At 38.9% G+C, this 16236-nt stretch overlaps 2 protein-coding genes across 4 annotated transcripts in view; one reads left to right on the forward strand and one right to left on the reverse strand.

The window, feature by feature from the left end:
- snx18a (sorting nexin 18a) overlaps positions 1-2899 on the reverse strand; it is a 13801-nt gene extending 10902 nt beyond the window's left edge. Inside the window, exon 1 of the mRNA XM_008418095.2 lies at positions 1197-2899. Within this exon, the coding sequence (XP_008416317.1) occupies positions 1197-2646 (1450 nt within the window). The 5' untranslated portion in view covers positions 2647-2899. The remainder of the gene's footprint in view (positions 1-1196) is intronic.
- LOC103469992 (ADP-ribosylation factor-like protein 15) overlaps positions 2900-16236 on the forward strand; it is a 113792-nt gene continuing 100455 nt past the window's right edge. The window contains exon 1 of one of the 3 annotated variants that reach the window (XM_008418092.2): positions 2900-3072. In XM_008418092.2, coding sequence (XP_008416314.1) covers positions 3001-3072 — 72 coding nt within the window. In that variant the 5' untranslated portion in view covers positions 2900-3000. Of the gene's footprint in view, positions 3073-7403; positions 7837-14367; positions 14794-16236 lie in introns of those variants that run through there. The other 2 variants (XM_008418094.2, XM_008418093.2) reach the window with 2 other exon arrangements.

Below are 16236 nucleotides of genomic sequence, written 5' to 3' on the forward strand. Positions count from 1 at the left end.
ATATATTATATATATATATATATATATTTTTTTTTTTTTTTCTGAAAAATATAGAGCAATGACAACATTAATTCCCTATCAATGTGTTTGAAAGGTGAAAAGATGTTCAGTTAAATGTGCTTCTTGTTGTCTGACTGTGGTTGGAAAGTTGTTGGGGTTGATAATGTGGGCTAGCCAACACCGGACTTTGCTAAATTAGGACAGGCCACATGGAATTAAAAAAGTCCAGACTTCAAAGTGTTCTTTTTGGGTTAGCAGAGGCTTAAAAAGGTCATAACAAGATGGTGGCCATAGAGGTCAGTTGTTTAGAGAGCATGTGTCAAACTCAAGGCTGTGGGCCAAATCTGGCCCTCCATGGACATTTCTGTGGCATTTATTATTTTATCAGTCAAGGCAAATAAACCGTTCATTTGTATAGTGCCACATTAACGTGAAAAGATGTTAAATCTTATTTAAAACTCCTTGTTTTGAGGGATAGTGCTGATATAAAGCAAGGTTTCTGACTTGAGCTTTGATTCTCCTCACAATTTTAGTAAATTAAGTAGGAGTAGTAAATCTGCTGCCAAGAACAAATGTCTATTTCTCTGAGCTACTGTACTGTTGATGCTAAAATTACAAGAACTTTATTCGGTATAGGAAAAAAGTTTTACAAATAAGTAGGCAGGTGCTGACTCATTTGTGAACCAAAGTGGGAAACTGACCACCGCAGCTTTAGTGTCAGATTAAGACTACATGATGAGTTTTAAACAATGCAAAGAAAAAAAAGGACTGATTACATATTTTGTTATTGAAATGAATAATTTCAATCCTTTAGAAGGGCTTTTTAAATTCAGAAAGATATATCTGTTCTAACTGTTTTATCAATTTCATTAGAAATGAATAAAGTCAGCAGTTGAACAAGGGTTTTGAAACTCCAGGACGGTATTAGTGACTCTTTTAATGTAATGTCTGTTCAGACTTTCAAATACAAAACCCCGAAGCCCATTAAACAAAACCACTCCTACTCTCTACAAGTTAAACCTGCTTACCTGCCCTTTGAACATCAGTGTGATGTGTTCATGTGTAATTTTGCACTTTGTAAGTTTATCACATAAACACAGCTACCACGTTGGGGGAAGCTCCTTAAAGCATTATTTCATTTTAAAGGATTGACTGAGTGAGAAGTTTGTAAAATGCCTCAGTGTAGTTGGTTTTACCTTTTTGGACATGGATGACATCTGGAAAGTTTGCCAGGTGACCTTGGTAAAGAGCTAACAAATCCATAACTGGGTCCAGATCTTTTCTGGGCTGTTCATAAAAATACTCTCCAATCGCTTCGTAGGTATCTCCAGTGAAGGAGATGGCGTGGTTGAGTCCTGATGAATATGTCTGCTGGTCCATCTCAAAGGCCTGGCTCAGAGCCTTAAATGACATCCCCACCTTCTGGTACTCCTTCTTAAATCCACCCATCTGCTTGCGAGCAAACTCATTAACGGTGGCGTTGAGCTGCATGGTGCTGTCGTCCATCCTCTTGGTGAAGGTCTTGAACCCGTCAATTTTGCTCTCCACCTCCTGGAAGTCGAGGGGAGCCGGTGGAGTGCTGATGGTGAGGAAGAAGTTGGCTCCCACTAGCTCGTCCTTCTCAGCCTTCCTCTTCCCCTGCTTCCAGGCCTTCTCGTCTGTGCAGGTCAGAAAGTGCTGGAAGACGTCACACTTGGACAGGACAGGGTGGCTGGTCATGTGGTTCATCCACCATATGAGACCCTTCCTCCTCTTGGAGATGAAGTCCTCCTCGAAGCGGCCTGTGGCCTGCTTCTCTGGGAGGTGTGGCACGGAGATGACTGGGAACTTCTCCGCCAGGCGAGCGTAGAGCCAGTCGAAGTGCTTGTACCTCCTGCTCACAGGGTTCTGGGTGTGCGTGGGGGTCAGCTTGTAGGAGATGTAGCTCTTCATCCCTTTGAACTTGGTCTGCTTGGTGGGATCGTCAATGGTGCAGGAGAAGGGGTAAGGATTCTCCTGCCACGCCGGACCGTACTGACCCATCACCACACACAGCTTGTCCCCATCCTTCACAAAGCCGGACGCCTCTCCGAGCACAAACGCCTCTCCTCCTGACTTCACAAAGGTAGAGAACCTGTTCAGGTTCCTGCCCACTGTGGCTGAGCTCTTCGCCTGCCCTGCATTCCCTCTTGGACCAATGTGTGTTGTCATTCTGTATGTGGAGCCCTCGGAGTCCTGGTACCTTCCTCCCACATTCCCTGGCTCATCTGCTGCAGTGGAGCTGTCATCCCAGTCATCATCCCAGTCATCATCGCTGCCTTGGATGTGGTGTTTGTTGTTGTGATGCTCTTGTATCGGCGCCGTGTATGCGGTTAGCCCTACTGGGGGCGGCTTAGAGAAGTTCTGGAGTTTGTCCAAGCCTCCAGCTGGGATATTGGAGTACCGAGGCTCCGCGTTGATGTTGTAGCTGTTCAGCGCAGCCTCGCTCCTCAGGATCTCCACGTACGAGGCGGGTACCAGTCCTCTGTCCCCTTTGCTGTTGGAGCCCTCCAGCCAGCCATCAATGTCCTGCTCGCTGATCAAAGTTAGGATTTCGCTCTCCTTCACCGACAGCTCCCCCGGGTTTTCAGAGTTGAAGTCGTAGATCACTCTGGCTTGGAGCGCCATGGCTCACACGGCAGCTGGAAGCGGGACAGCGGGATCACTTACGGGGGCAGGAGGGGAACACAGCAGTCAACCCACCTCCCCAAAAATATGTCTTTAAAATCCTCCTCAAGCTCAACGTTGGAGCTTTAAACTGCCTTTCTGCCTCCCCTGGACTCCGACCTGATCGGAAGCGGCGGTGTTTTAAATCCAGCGGTTGCAGCGTGTGAACACGGACTGATCTGCGCTGCGCTGCAGCCTCCGTCCTGCTCCCACCGACGCTTCTTCTGCCTTTAAGCGCTGCGCAGCAATCCGACGGAGACCAGGCGAGACCAGTCGAGGGCGGAGCAACGACAACATGCAGCAGCTGCAGACAACATGAATCAAACCTCCTGCGCTGCTTGTGTTGGGCGTTTCAAACCTCCCAAACCCGCCACGGACTACTTAAAGGTGAGTGGTGGTAATGGTGACAACTCATTAAAAATGCATTCTTCATATAAATTAAAAATAAAATAAATTAAAAGAAAAAAATAAATAAATAAATAAATTAATAATAATAATAATAATAATAATAATAATAATAATAATAATAATAATAATAATAATAATAATAATAATAATAAACAGATACGGAATCTATGAAATTTCCGTTCAGGGCCGGTCCAAGTATCTTTAAGGCCCTAAGCAGAATTGCGTTTCTTACTCTGGTTGAGCCCCCTCCTTTTTAGCTCATTAGTGCTGTGAAAAAAAAACAAAAAATGTTTCTTCTGTTTTCACTCTTTCGTCTTGCTTCATTTTTTTCCAGATCATTAAAAAGATTTTAATAATAAATAAATAATTTCCAAATATCTATGTTTGAGCCCATTACCAGATGATTTAGAGAGTGATCAAAAATAATTAGTAAGAATTATAATATAATTAATCTGAAGGAATTCACAAGGGAAATAATTTAAACTAATCTTTTCATGTTAAACCTCCCAAACCCACCACCCTGTGGATAAAACTGCTTAATTACAAATGCTAAATTTCCCTAATTTAGGGAAATAATAACGAAATGCTGTCATTTGTCTGGTACGACCTCTCTCGTTTAAACATGAATATACGTTGATTTTAATTAGACAAAACTTACTATAATGTGGAAACTCATAACTTCTCATGTCATGAGAAGTTATGACATGACTAACTTCATGAGAAGTCATGAAGTTATGATGACTTCTCATGAAGTCATCATAACTTCATGATGGCTACTAGCCATATCAAGTAGCCATGATATGGCTACTTGTTGAATTAATATTAAAACAGGGCATGGCTGTGCTCAACCACAATTTGACTTGGACAGTCGATCTTTGGTATCTTCCGGTTCCTTTCTTCTACAACTCTTTGAATTAAAACTATAGTAAAGAAATAATTTGGTAAGTCTGTTAGGTCTCACTTCAGCTGGATATGACACAAAATGTTAGTATTTTTCAATCTCGAGTTCAAGAGTTCAGTCAGTCAAATAATGACTAGCTGATGTATTTGATTTAATCAAGGCGCAAGCTGACTTGGATTGTTCCCAACCTTGTGTCATCATTCATCAGCTCAAAGGAATGACAGACATCACGATGACAAAGGAATTTTTCATTCTTCTATCCGTTAGTGCAGTCAGGTGAGTTGCTGACTCAGCTCACTGTAGGTCACTGAAAGTCTATTTTTAAGTCTTTTACAATTACATTAATGAGTTAGGAGTCATCCTTCTAAAAATACACTTTTCATTCAATCAAGAGAGACGTAAATCTCATCTGTGTGTGGGGATTTTAGAGTGGAATTTCCACACTCCTCTCACATGGAACAGTGGGATTTTTTTTTTCTCTGAGTATTTAATTTTCCATTTCCATCCACTGAAACACTGTCATCTTATTTGACAACTTGTTAATGACTGTAAGAGTGAGTGTGTATGTGCAAAGTTAACTGTTTCCATTGTTTCTTTGTTGTCTATGTAATGGACTAGAACTTCTGTTTCACAGAGCAATTGCTAATTTTTCCTTCTACAACATAAACAGAGGTAACTCCTCTAGGAAATCATACAAATTGAATGGAATAGCTCAAACCTCGAAACAACCAGATGTGTTTCACTTTGGTAGGTGCTTCCCCCTAGTGGATACTTTTATTCATGGCAAAAGTGGAATTCCTAACATGTTGTTTAAGTATTATGGTTTTAAATATTTTTGAACATCTAAACAAACTATTTTGTGTGAATTATGATCTCAGTCTGTACTGTTTTCACTAAAGTGTCAGCTCTCTATATAATGTGAAATTTGACCTTTTTATACGTATGTAGAGTAGTTATTTCAGTCAAGAAGGTTATGCTGAAACAAAACCGCCTTCAAATACATTCGGTATTCAGTTTGCTCAACCGCCATACTCCTAGTGGCCACCAGAGGTCTCCATTGTCACATTTGACTGATCCAGATCGCCCCTAAGGGAAACAAACTTCTCAGTTCAGTGACTCAAAACACTGTAGATGCTAAAGCTCATGCTTCAGCGTCTGTTGTCCTTCTAAAGGAAGCCTGTAGCTTTCAGATGTGAACGCATGTCACCCAGTTCACCTTCCACTTGACCTATTTCACAGAGATTGCATTTATAGAAAGTCCTATGAAATATTAAAGACCAGAGCACTCTTCAGGGAACAGGAATTATATCACACTACATTGCCTGAGAAAACCTGTGATTTTCAGCCTTACTTACGTAAGGGGAAAATAGCATGATTCTGTACTTTTAGTTCTAATTTTGTTCTTCCTGCATAACTCCTGCATACTGTAATTATCTGACCTTTCTGTCGACTGAATTTATCTGTGTTAGATTGTCATGCCCTCTGAGATTTGCCTGCAAACTCTTTTGAAGGTGATGGGAGTTCAGATCAGAGCTAACAATGATGCCAGCACTAGCACATCCAATAGGGTTGAAATCTTTTGCATACACATTCATCTTTCTATTTACCCTGTCCCTTCTATATTAACAATAGAAATACGAAATTAGGCTAATCTAAAACCATTTCCAGCAGAATTATACTCTGTAAAAGCCAAGTCTTCAAAGAAATGGGGAGTAGCTTCTTCTTACTACAAGGAGTTCACCAAAGCATATTTGGATGCAAGACACAAACACATTGGAACAAGGACAGTCAGGATCTGGCCTCAATAGAGCATAGGGCTCCACTGTAACAAAGCATTTTGGTAAGGAACTGAACAAACAAACTAAAATCCAACAGAAAATGAAAACAAAACTTTTCTGAAAGATTGTTCTGAAGAATAACAGTTGTCATAAAAAACAACGATTTATTAGAGCTATGATTAGAAAAACAAAAAACAAAGTCTTCAGCAAAAAGAAAGTCATTAATGAAAGGTTTGGCTACTAAAGATACATTACATTTGATAAAAACATTCTTATGAATTCTTTTACCATCGTCTAAAAAAAATGTTTTAATAAATAAATCTTCCGTGGCAGTAGCATATTCTTGCATTAAGAAATAATGAAAATTGCAGTCTTTAATTTGAGCATAAAAAGAATTATAATAATAATGAAAAAAAAATGCAATTTAGAAAATCCACAGTCCCAGAATTTTGGCATCCACAACAATTCCGATAAAAAAGTTGTTTTCAAAATCTCAATGTTAGTTCTATGTTCAACACACTTCTCTGTCTGTTTCCCTAGGGTCTAAGTCTCTTGGGCTGTTCTGAAAATGTGAAAGTAAGAGAATATGCCATTGATCATAATAGAAAATCATGGCGATAAAAGGGTTTATGTAGTTTGAGGATCAAAGTCAATATTTCACAGATACTAACTAGCAGGATTTCACAAAACTATGAAAAAAGAAAGCATGCTGAACTCCCATTGTGAAGCTAAAGCAAATAAGATTGACAAAATCTGGTTTTAGGAGTTTACCTAAAACAGATTCAGGTATTAAATCTTTTTATTATAATGTGTCTAGCCCTATATTTCCATCTAACTGGCAGGATTTCTCAAGGCTCCCGTTCCAATTTGGGCCAGTCAAATTCAGCTAAATATATCCCTTAGAAGATTATGACCGCTTAGATTATAACCGCTTACAAACCCAAAAATAAGTGTGACCCTCTGTCACTGCATATAATTTGAAGACATAAACACGTCATTGCAGACTAGGCAGATTATAGAAAATACTTTATATTAGTTGCTTAAGCACGTGAAAAGTCTGTATAATGAATTGAAGCAATGTTCAAGTGTAACCCAGTTTAAAAACCTGCCTTTACCTTCCTTTAGGTAAGGTAAAGGCAGAAAGAATAACATTGACTGGGTATTCTCACTCATTCTTCATATATTATATGTAGAAAAACACTGTCCAGTCACATCATTAAGTGCATTACATCCTTTTTAACACCAGTAACAACGACCAATCACAGGGCAGGAATACCATCTACTCAAACCATATTGACATCGACGTTCTTCTTACTCCGCTTCTTATTTTACAATTATTATTATTATTAGTAGTAGTAGCAGAAGCACTCTGTTTCTTTTAGTTTTGTAATAATATAAACCTAGAGATCAACTTTTATTGTTCTGAGTGTAATGTTCCACAGCTGTATAAATAAATAATTCATAATAACAACATCCAAACCCTATTTAATGTCCTCTATCGAAATGTTAGCGTTTTAGCAACTGATTTGTTATCAAAGAAACGTCGTATTTAATCGTCCCTCCTCAGATTGGGCAACGAAAATAGCCTCCATGTGTTTGGTCACGTGATCGCGCTGCGTGCGTAAAGAGAAAGGACGACGTGCGTGACGTAACGCGAACGCTTTCGTTAGTTTCCTCAACCAAACACTGTCTCTACTGATATTATTGTGTGATAAAAACTGGAAAGCAGCCGGTGGAAAGGGAGCTGTTTGTTCAGACAAAGACCAGCTAAACACAGCGGGGTTCCCCCCCTTTGTGAAGGAAACCGAGTTGCTGCTTCTGAAATGGAACTTGTCTTATAGAGGGGAAGGAGACGGCGATTTGTTTAAAAAAAACAACACTTTTTAAACCCAAGAAAAGCTCGTTTTTAGTCTTCTAGCCATTGCTGTCGGAAAGGAGGCGGGGAATACAAAGAGACGCCTGCTAAAACCCTCAGAAATTTGGACTCACTCAAGCAAAAACGGGATTATTACGAAGCTAGGTCGTGCTGCTGTGACTGGTCAGCGATAGTACATGGATTATCTGGTGAGTAAACGAATAAAAAGGTTGTTTTTGTTGCTCACAGCAATCAAGCAAGCTGCTGCTTCCAGTATCTTTGCAGCTGACAAGTCCAGGTCTAGCAACAGTTTGCTGTAGGTGTATTACTATTGTACAACTCATAATTAGCATTAGCTTTTATTAGTTGTCAAGTGAAGCTCCTAGCTTCCCTCCTCCATCAGTACTTTGGAAATAGGTCTAACTGGTTGATCCAGACCCCAACGTGTTTGTATGCAAAACAGCGTCAGATGTCAAACAGCTGCACACTTTGAACACCTCTGTTGCTGAGGATGAATCTGCGTCCTGTTTTTTATTAAGGTTATTTTTCAAATACAAGCCGTCTGCATGTTTATAACTGTCCTGTGCAAAACAATAACTTCCCTCCAGGCTGTTGGCTCCAGCTTTTGGCTTGGAGATCACTGGTTTTTGGGCCCTTTGCCCACATTGTGCAGATGGGATGGGTGCTGCTGGGGGAAAAAAACAAAACAAAAAACAAAAAAAAAAACAGCAACAATAAAAGAGGAAACTGGTGGAATTGAAAAGCCTTCCCTTGGGATTTATAAAAAAGTTTACCAGTACATTGTGCTGTCATTTCACTGGTGGGGACAGAGTGACACTGTGGAGTGCAGAGGAACTCGCCCACCCAGTGTTATCAGCTTGTTTATAAATGGGCCTCCCAAGACGTGAGACCTAAAAGAAACTTTGAACTTTGGCTTTACTGGAACTTTTTTTTTTTATGTCCTTAACATGACCAAAACTGCTGCAATATCTTGCATCACAGGGACCAATTTTCTCTGGAACAAAAGGAGTGTGTTCATAGTTAACTTAGGTTATAATGTAAACTGTGCCAGGCATGGATGGAAAAATATTGACACTAAAGGGTAAACCAATGAGCCAGTGATGTCAAAGCAGCCCCGTGTGACAGGAAACGAATAAAATAAACTGGTTGGCTTTCTGTACGGACAGACTTCACATTTATTCCTTTAATATCTATAATACATCCCAATAAGCGCAGATAAACTCTGTGAGCTTCAGTACCTTACTGACTTGGGGCTGTTTCTACCACACTCTTAACCCATTTTTTTGTAATAAATATTCAATAAATAGTTTTAGTGATTTTTGAAATATACAGTCATTTGTCCACATGACTGTATATTTTACATTTATTGTGAATTGTCTTTTTGTATGTATAGATCAATATAAAATATTAATATTGCTCTTACATAAGATAAATATAAGATTTATACCTTATATCTAATATTAGATATATTAATATATCAATCTAATATTTGCCAATATTATATATAGAGGATAAATATCCTTACCAACAACCATGTGAAAAGATGACCACACTTTTCTTTTAGATTGCTTCTGCTAAACACCCCACAGTGCTGCGCTGCATCACTATCACTGTAACATTGTCAAACAAATAACACATGGCCAAACCCCTGTCCCTCCCTAAACACACACAAACAGTCACAAAGTTGATATGATTTCTAATATTTTAATATTGTCCCAGTTTTAGTTATGGGACCGAAACGATAGATATGTTAAAAAAAGGACTAGAAATGGCCGATATCGATGTAGATGCATCAAAACCTATGTGAAATTTTGTACAAGCTGTTAGTAAACCCAGTAATTTAAGTGCGAGTCCAAAAGGTTATCCAAAGTTATGTTTGGCCCTTGTTTATGGTATCAAAATGTTTGGCTTTCCTTTAACTCTCTAGAAGACATCAGTCCAAGTGCATGTATAATTTTGACCAAATGTGGGTTAGAGAACTGTAATTGCTCAGTGAATTCTGTCCACTGTGCCCAAACCATTTTGAAACTCATTGCAGTTTGTTTTGTGTTCAGTCTGTATTGAGAAAAGAACAGTTGGATTGTTTCTTTAAAAGCTCTAAATTAGAATGATGTTCAAGTTGGGTGTAGGCATCCTTCATTTTGACACACATTCTCACTCTTAGCATTAACAGAAACAAGATTTTTTTTTGCAGCCTGCATGTTTGAGGGGTTTTAGGATTTTCCATGGTAGTTTTTATTTTGTGTGCAAAGCACAGCTGTAACTCTGGACTGTTGGGACAGAGTGCTTGGCTGTCCTCTAAGGTCAGGCACTCAACAGGCGTCGGGCTGTTGCGATCCTGCTGTGCGATACTGAAGATGTGGTTCAAAGCTCTGAACCACAACTATAATCTCCTCAGATTTAATGAATCCTTCCTGTTCAGTCCTTTTTATTGATTTTAGTGAGGTCTCGTTTTGTGTTTGTGATGGGAATCACCTTTAAAAGATGGGAGATTATTATGTCCTATTAAATTACAGGCTAATCACCGTAGTTTGAATTATGACAGTAGCTGACATCTGATCTGGGACAGATTCTTTCAACTGGGATGTGGTGCATGTTAAATCAACTTCTGCATGCTCAGCATTGTGTCAAAAAGAACATTCAAAAACTGCAGCGCCGAGACAGGGATTTGATCCCATGAGCTGTTGCCATAGTACAGCCTTACCAAATTACTGCTGCACTGTGTTGCCACCTCCTGAGACCTAACCTGATTTTGACTGACTCAGACAAGATGCTTTCTGGGGACAAAATATATTCTGTTTATTAATGTGTGCAGGCTATTTCAGTATCTGCACAACAAGTACTACTGCTGCTAAAGTAATGCATGTTTAAAACGTTTTTTAATCTGTAAAATGTTTGAACTGGGTGCACAGATTTAATCAGAAATATTGAGAAAACACATGCTAAGTATTTCAATAATTTACAACCTTCACCCTTTTTACTGTGCACCTCTTTATAGAGTTTAGAACAACTTTACCTTAAGAGTGATAGATGGGACTCTAGTGGTTTTCAATCACTCACAGTAATTACAAACAGCTGAATTCATCTTGCAGGTGAGGGAAAAGTGTAGTATACTCTCTTCAGCCAGCTGGTCAGCAGTGTGCAGCAACGAGAGATACAACAGTATTTTTGTTATTCTATTTCATATGGTCAGAAAACAACTTAACGTCAGAAACTATTAACAGTTTTTAATCCGCAGCTTTTTAAAACCTTAGTCCTGCTACTTTGTGCTTGAACCTGTATTTACTTATTTTTTTAAACTAAATTGGGGGCATTCAGCTGCACCTGCAGACTTTATGTCTATCACATTCTAGTCCAGTCTGTAAGGAAGTCAGCCTGTCTCAACAACCAGAAAGTTCCTGTTGTGGAATCTGAACTATGTGAAATACTCACTGACAACGATTGGCAGGCATTGACTTGAGGCCATGGTAACAATGGAAAAACCTAACTGAGCTGCTTCATCTGCTCAAATACTGCTCCACACCTTCATTCGTCTGGGTCAGGATCAGGATAAACAATCAGCTGCAACACTGAGAGAAATGACCTAAAAAGGTAGCTGCATGTTAAACCGCAGTAAAAGGAGTCAAAGTTGAGCGTAAAGTGCAGCTTATCTAACTAAAAGCCACACAAATATGATGTTATGAACATCTCATAAAATGAGATATTCTGTCATTTTATTGTTTAAAGAAACTTGTAGTTGTATAGGGATCATTTTTATATTCTGCTTAATCTAGAATTATATCAAATTGCAGTCTTATTATCCTAACTGTGGTTGTCAAAAAAAAAAAATTGTGACATTTGGTTTAAATATTACGTGTGGAAAGGAAAAGACAGGCTAATGGTTAATTTCTTTTATGTCTAGGTGATATTTAAAACTGATACTTTGTCCTTAAACCATTTCCCCCCTTTCAGATAGCAAATTTGACACATTCAATAGGCGTAGATTTAAATTTTAACTTGCAGATAAAAGCCATGGTTTATCTTTCTGTATCAGCTACGCAGTACTTATTTCATGTTTCACAGCTGTAGTATCAAATAATAAACATTTGTGAGATACAATCATCTATGCTTTCTTTGCAAATTACAATAATACATTGCAAAAGGATATGAAATGTGAAGAACGCAGCCATAGTGAAGACTGATGACCAGACAGTTCTTCTGTGACACAATCCACAAGGAGGTTAGGCCACAAAAGACCATTTCTAAAAGAAGCTGACTGTTCAGAGTGGTGTATCACAGCATAGCAATAGAAAGTGGGGTGGAGGAAAAAAAGTTTGTTAGGAAAAGAATGCAAACATTAGGAATTACCACCACCATGATTCTAAAGCATAACCAATTTAAGTGTTTGGAGGCAAGGTGTGGACTGTGGCTAGAGGCAAAGCTTCCAGAGCTGCCACTTAAAGTGATGTCCTTGGGCTTATGACACAAATACCTGGACTGCTGATCAGTCATTCAAAGTCCTCTTTTCAGATGAAACTAAAGTTTGGGGGACCAACTAAAATGCAGTGTATGAGAATAAAGTCCATTGTGATGATTCGGTGTGGCATGTCACCTGCTGATGGTTGTCCATGGAAGTTTTATCAAGTCCGCAGTCCACATCTACCAGGATGATGTAGAGGAGTTCATGCTTCCCAGGCTCTATGGAGATGCAGGTTGGTTTTTCCTGCAGGACACAGCACAGTCCGCACTGTCAGTACCAGGTTTAATGACCACACAGTCACTGCTGGATTTGCCAGCAACCTGCCCTGACCTAAACCAGGCAGAAAATCCTTTTATATTACAATCTGTATGTAATCAATCTATATAATGTGAGTTTTTCCTGTCGAATTGAATTATTGAAGTAAATCGACTTAGTATGATATTCTAATTAATTGACATGTAATTCTATTTAGGGGGGTTCAAAAATGATTCGATGTTGTTTTGGTGCTCACCAAATTCACACGGTCAGTTATGTCTAATTTTTATTGTGCACAATGAAAACAGGTAGCAGAGCTAAGAGCAGGTGCTTTAGCCATACTCCCATCCTGCTGGCAAACAGCAGATGTTATCTTTGTCCTCTACTTGACAGTGCTACACAGCTTTGCTTCTCCCGGTGTAGCACTGCCAAATTCCTTTTTCTGTTGTAAGCAACATGGTATTTCAGCAATGTGAATGGTTTAGTTAATTTGAATATCTGTGATATTCTAGGTACTGATGCTTATCAAGGATGAGTGCAGGCCCTTTACGTCCCTGGAAATATTCACATTCAAGGAATTTTGAATGTGAATACAGTTGAAGAAACATAAGTATTCAGCTTGTCGAACGTAAGAAGACTGAACTGGAAAAAAGAAAAACTAGACCTTTAAAGAGGCAGCAGTGAACCTTTTGTATTTTGTTGCTTTTCAGTTGTAGTTTCTTTTTGCTCACAAGTTCTATTTTGCTCTGACCTGCAGTGTTGTGAATTTATTTTCAAGATTTTATTATTTTACAAATAATATTTAGAATATATTTTTCAAAATGGTCTAGAACATATAAGATGTTTGAGTCCCAAAACACATTCTCTGGTGATGATCTTGCTACATAGAACTGAATACATGTCCAAAGATGTATAAAACTGATGTACAATAGACTTTTTTAATTTTAATTTTTAATTTTAATTTGATCCCTTTGGTGTTGTAGTTTCTATTACTAAACAAGGGCTGCCCTACCTTTTTTTCCAATTAATCTATTGGCTTTATTCTAGTACTCTAATCTTATTATTTTTGTCCAAAAAAATCACAAATTTCTTTTTGATCACATCTTTTCATCATAATGGCCTCCCATAAAATGAAAACTAAGCACATATGTTCAATTAAAGTTGTGACATCTCCAGTATTACAAAATAAATAGAAGGAAGTTCGTCTTATTTATATATTTACAGTTAAAGAAACATAAGTATTCAGCTTGTCCAACGTAAGAAGACTGAACTGGAAAAAATAAAAACTAGACTGTGTTGAAGTCCTGGATTCAAGCATATTTTCTGAAACTTTTTAAACTTAAAAAAATTAAGTTGTCCTAGGCTATTACCCTGAGGTCCTTGTGTATATGAAGAATTTTGTGTCCTTTTTTTAAATTATAAGAATATAAAAGTTCACTATCTAACACATCAACTGTAATTTGTCAAAGTGTAAATGTGAAGCAGGACATCTGATGTAGTAAATCAGATGCAGGAGTGACGAGCATTAAAAGTGAAGGTTGCAAGGACACAGTTTCCCCTCCAATTTGAGACGAATGAAGCAGAGCAACAAAGCCGTTCTAGTTTAAGATTTACAACAGACACCTTGAAAATCTCGTTTTTTACCAAATTAAATTTTAAATTAAATCTGTAATAGTTTAGCAACCTGCCAGTGATTTAGTTCACCCACTACCCCAATGGTAGCTAATTTTAAATTGTATATTATACCTGTCAGCAGGAGGCAATGCCAGCCCCTACTAGACAAACAAGCTATTCAAACATGACTCACAGTTCTCATAAAGGCATTCGACAAAACGTCCCACAGCATTTGCTGAAATCCTTGCGACCACAGGAAGCTCAAGTGGTCAATCTTTTCATCCTACTCCATGCAGAAAGCAATGGTTTTCATACCTGCTATAGCTCTGCTTGCAGTACGGACATTGTGTGTGGGTGGGTAATGGTGACTAATCCAATTTGCAGTCTTATTCTGGATCTCTAGTTGCCGTTCAGTCCTTAATCTCTGTGGAGAGTGAGAGAAAAAGAGATACACTCAGTCTTAAGCTTGCGTCTGTCTGTTGATCCCTGTGGTAATAGTTTCTTATCTTTCTATGAATGAGCATGGTGGGTAAACAAAAGGTCCTCCTCATCTAACACTTGCAAAGCAAGGCAGTGTGAATGTTGGGATTTAAACGAAGAACCAGAGTGAGGCTATTGACAGCTGACTGCAAGACAGGGAAGAGCTGCGACTCATGCTGTCGGTCTGACACTGTTGTGTTCAGCTACTCCTGATCCTCCTTCGTCCATTCACTTATTCCCGAGGCTTGCTGGTTGCCGGGGGTTACGCTTGTTGTCGAGCACAATGTCGGAGCACATGCAGCTTTCCCTCGCCTTGTGCAGGATTGGGCTTTATACGGTAAGAAAATGCAAGAAATGTGTGGCTTTCTTCTCACTTTTACAGCAACACGGATGTGTTATATTTTTTTCATGTGAGCTGGATTTAACCCCGTCCAGTTTTAGCGTGGTTTAATCTTGTGTTTTGAAATGGGGACTGATCAGATAAAAGTGTCTGCCGCTTCTCTGCTGCTTGGCCCCTGACAGAGGATTTCGCTGCGTTTCATTCAAGCGGTTGTTGTCTATAATTTAACGTAAGAAAGGTGAAGGTGAGCGCAATTATATTCTGCTTTCTGTAGCAGCTCACAGCAACTGTCCTCAGGCAGTGTTGTAGGTGCCTCTGGATCTATTAATATTTTCCTAAGTGGGCCATGGTGGAAATTATTGTCAGAGTTTTTGCTGTGTTTTATTAGTAAGACTTGTGTAAGAGTAATATACATGTATTGGCATTGTCCAGTGAGAGTGCAGTATGCAACAAGTTTCAAATCAAACGTATTTTCGCTACAGCTGATGACTCAAATAACATATTGTGAGGTTTGATTTTTATTCCTGTAAATATGTTAAATGTTTTGGTCTACATCAACAAATCCAAATTGTGGAGCGGGAATATTACACAGGTAGCACTTGTTTGGTTTAAAATCTCAACCGTGACTCATCATTTTAGCCATGCAAGCATCATAATTTTCGCTGTCATGATTTCAGTGGTGAAATCAATTTAAGAGGAAGATTGAATGTGTGTCTTACTAAGTTGTTAGGTTCCACCTCTCCAACAAGCGAATGGTGATGTGACATCTTTTTTTACAAATAAAGTCACAATCTAACTGCAATAACAAAGGTTCAATGAACGGAAAATATCTTGTAAAGAAATGCGGGCAAATATTTCTCCTCTGTGACGTGAGAAACTGCAGTTGCTGAGAGGTATTGCTGTTTAAGGTGTTTCTACAAGCTCTTGGGTGATGTTGTGCACGTTTTGTTTTGGCTTTGTCATTGTTTAATCAGCAATGACAGTCTGGAGTGTTCTCATACTCTTGATGTCAGATTTAAGTGAGAATTTTGTTGCAGAAACATGTGGGGAACTAAACTGCAGGCTGACATTTCACTCAGAAGCAAAGTGATGTCTTGACGTCCCTTTCAGCCCACTGTAAAAGACATTGCGTGGGAAATCTTGCTGGTTTTGAAATTAGGACAATTGAAAGTACTGACTACTTAACAGAACTACAGAGGCATGATTTCTTCTTTTTGTGCATTGCAGGGATTCACTAAGATTTAAACCCCTGCTGAATCACCATCACAACATCCGGACCAGCTGTTTATCCGGCCTTTAACATATGTGTTTCTCTGACAGATTAAAGAAACATCACACTTGTATAAACATACACACACACACACACACACACACACACACACACACACACACACACACACACACACACACACACACACACACACACACACACACACACAC

Source organism: Poecilia reticulata, linkage group LG9 (genome assembly GCF_000633615.1).
Source record: "Poecilia reticulata strain Guanapo linkage group LG9, Guppy_female_1.0+MT, whole genome shotgun sequence".
Taxonomy (NCBI): domain Eukaryota; kingdom Metazoa; phylum Chordata; class Actinopteri; order Cyprinodontiformes; family Poeciliidae; genus Poecilia; species Poecilia reticulata.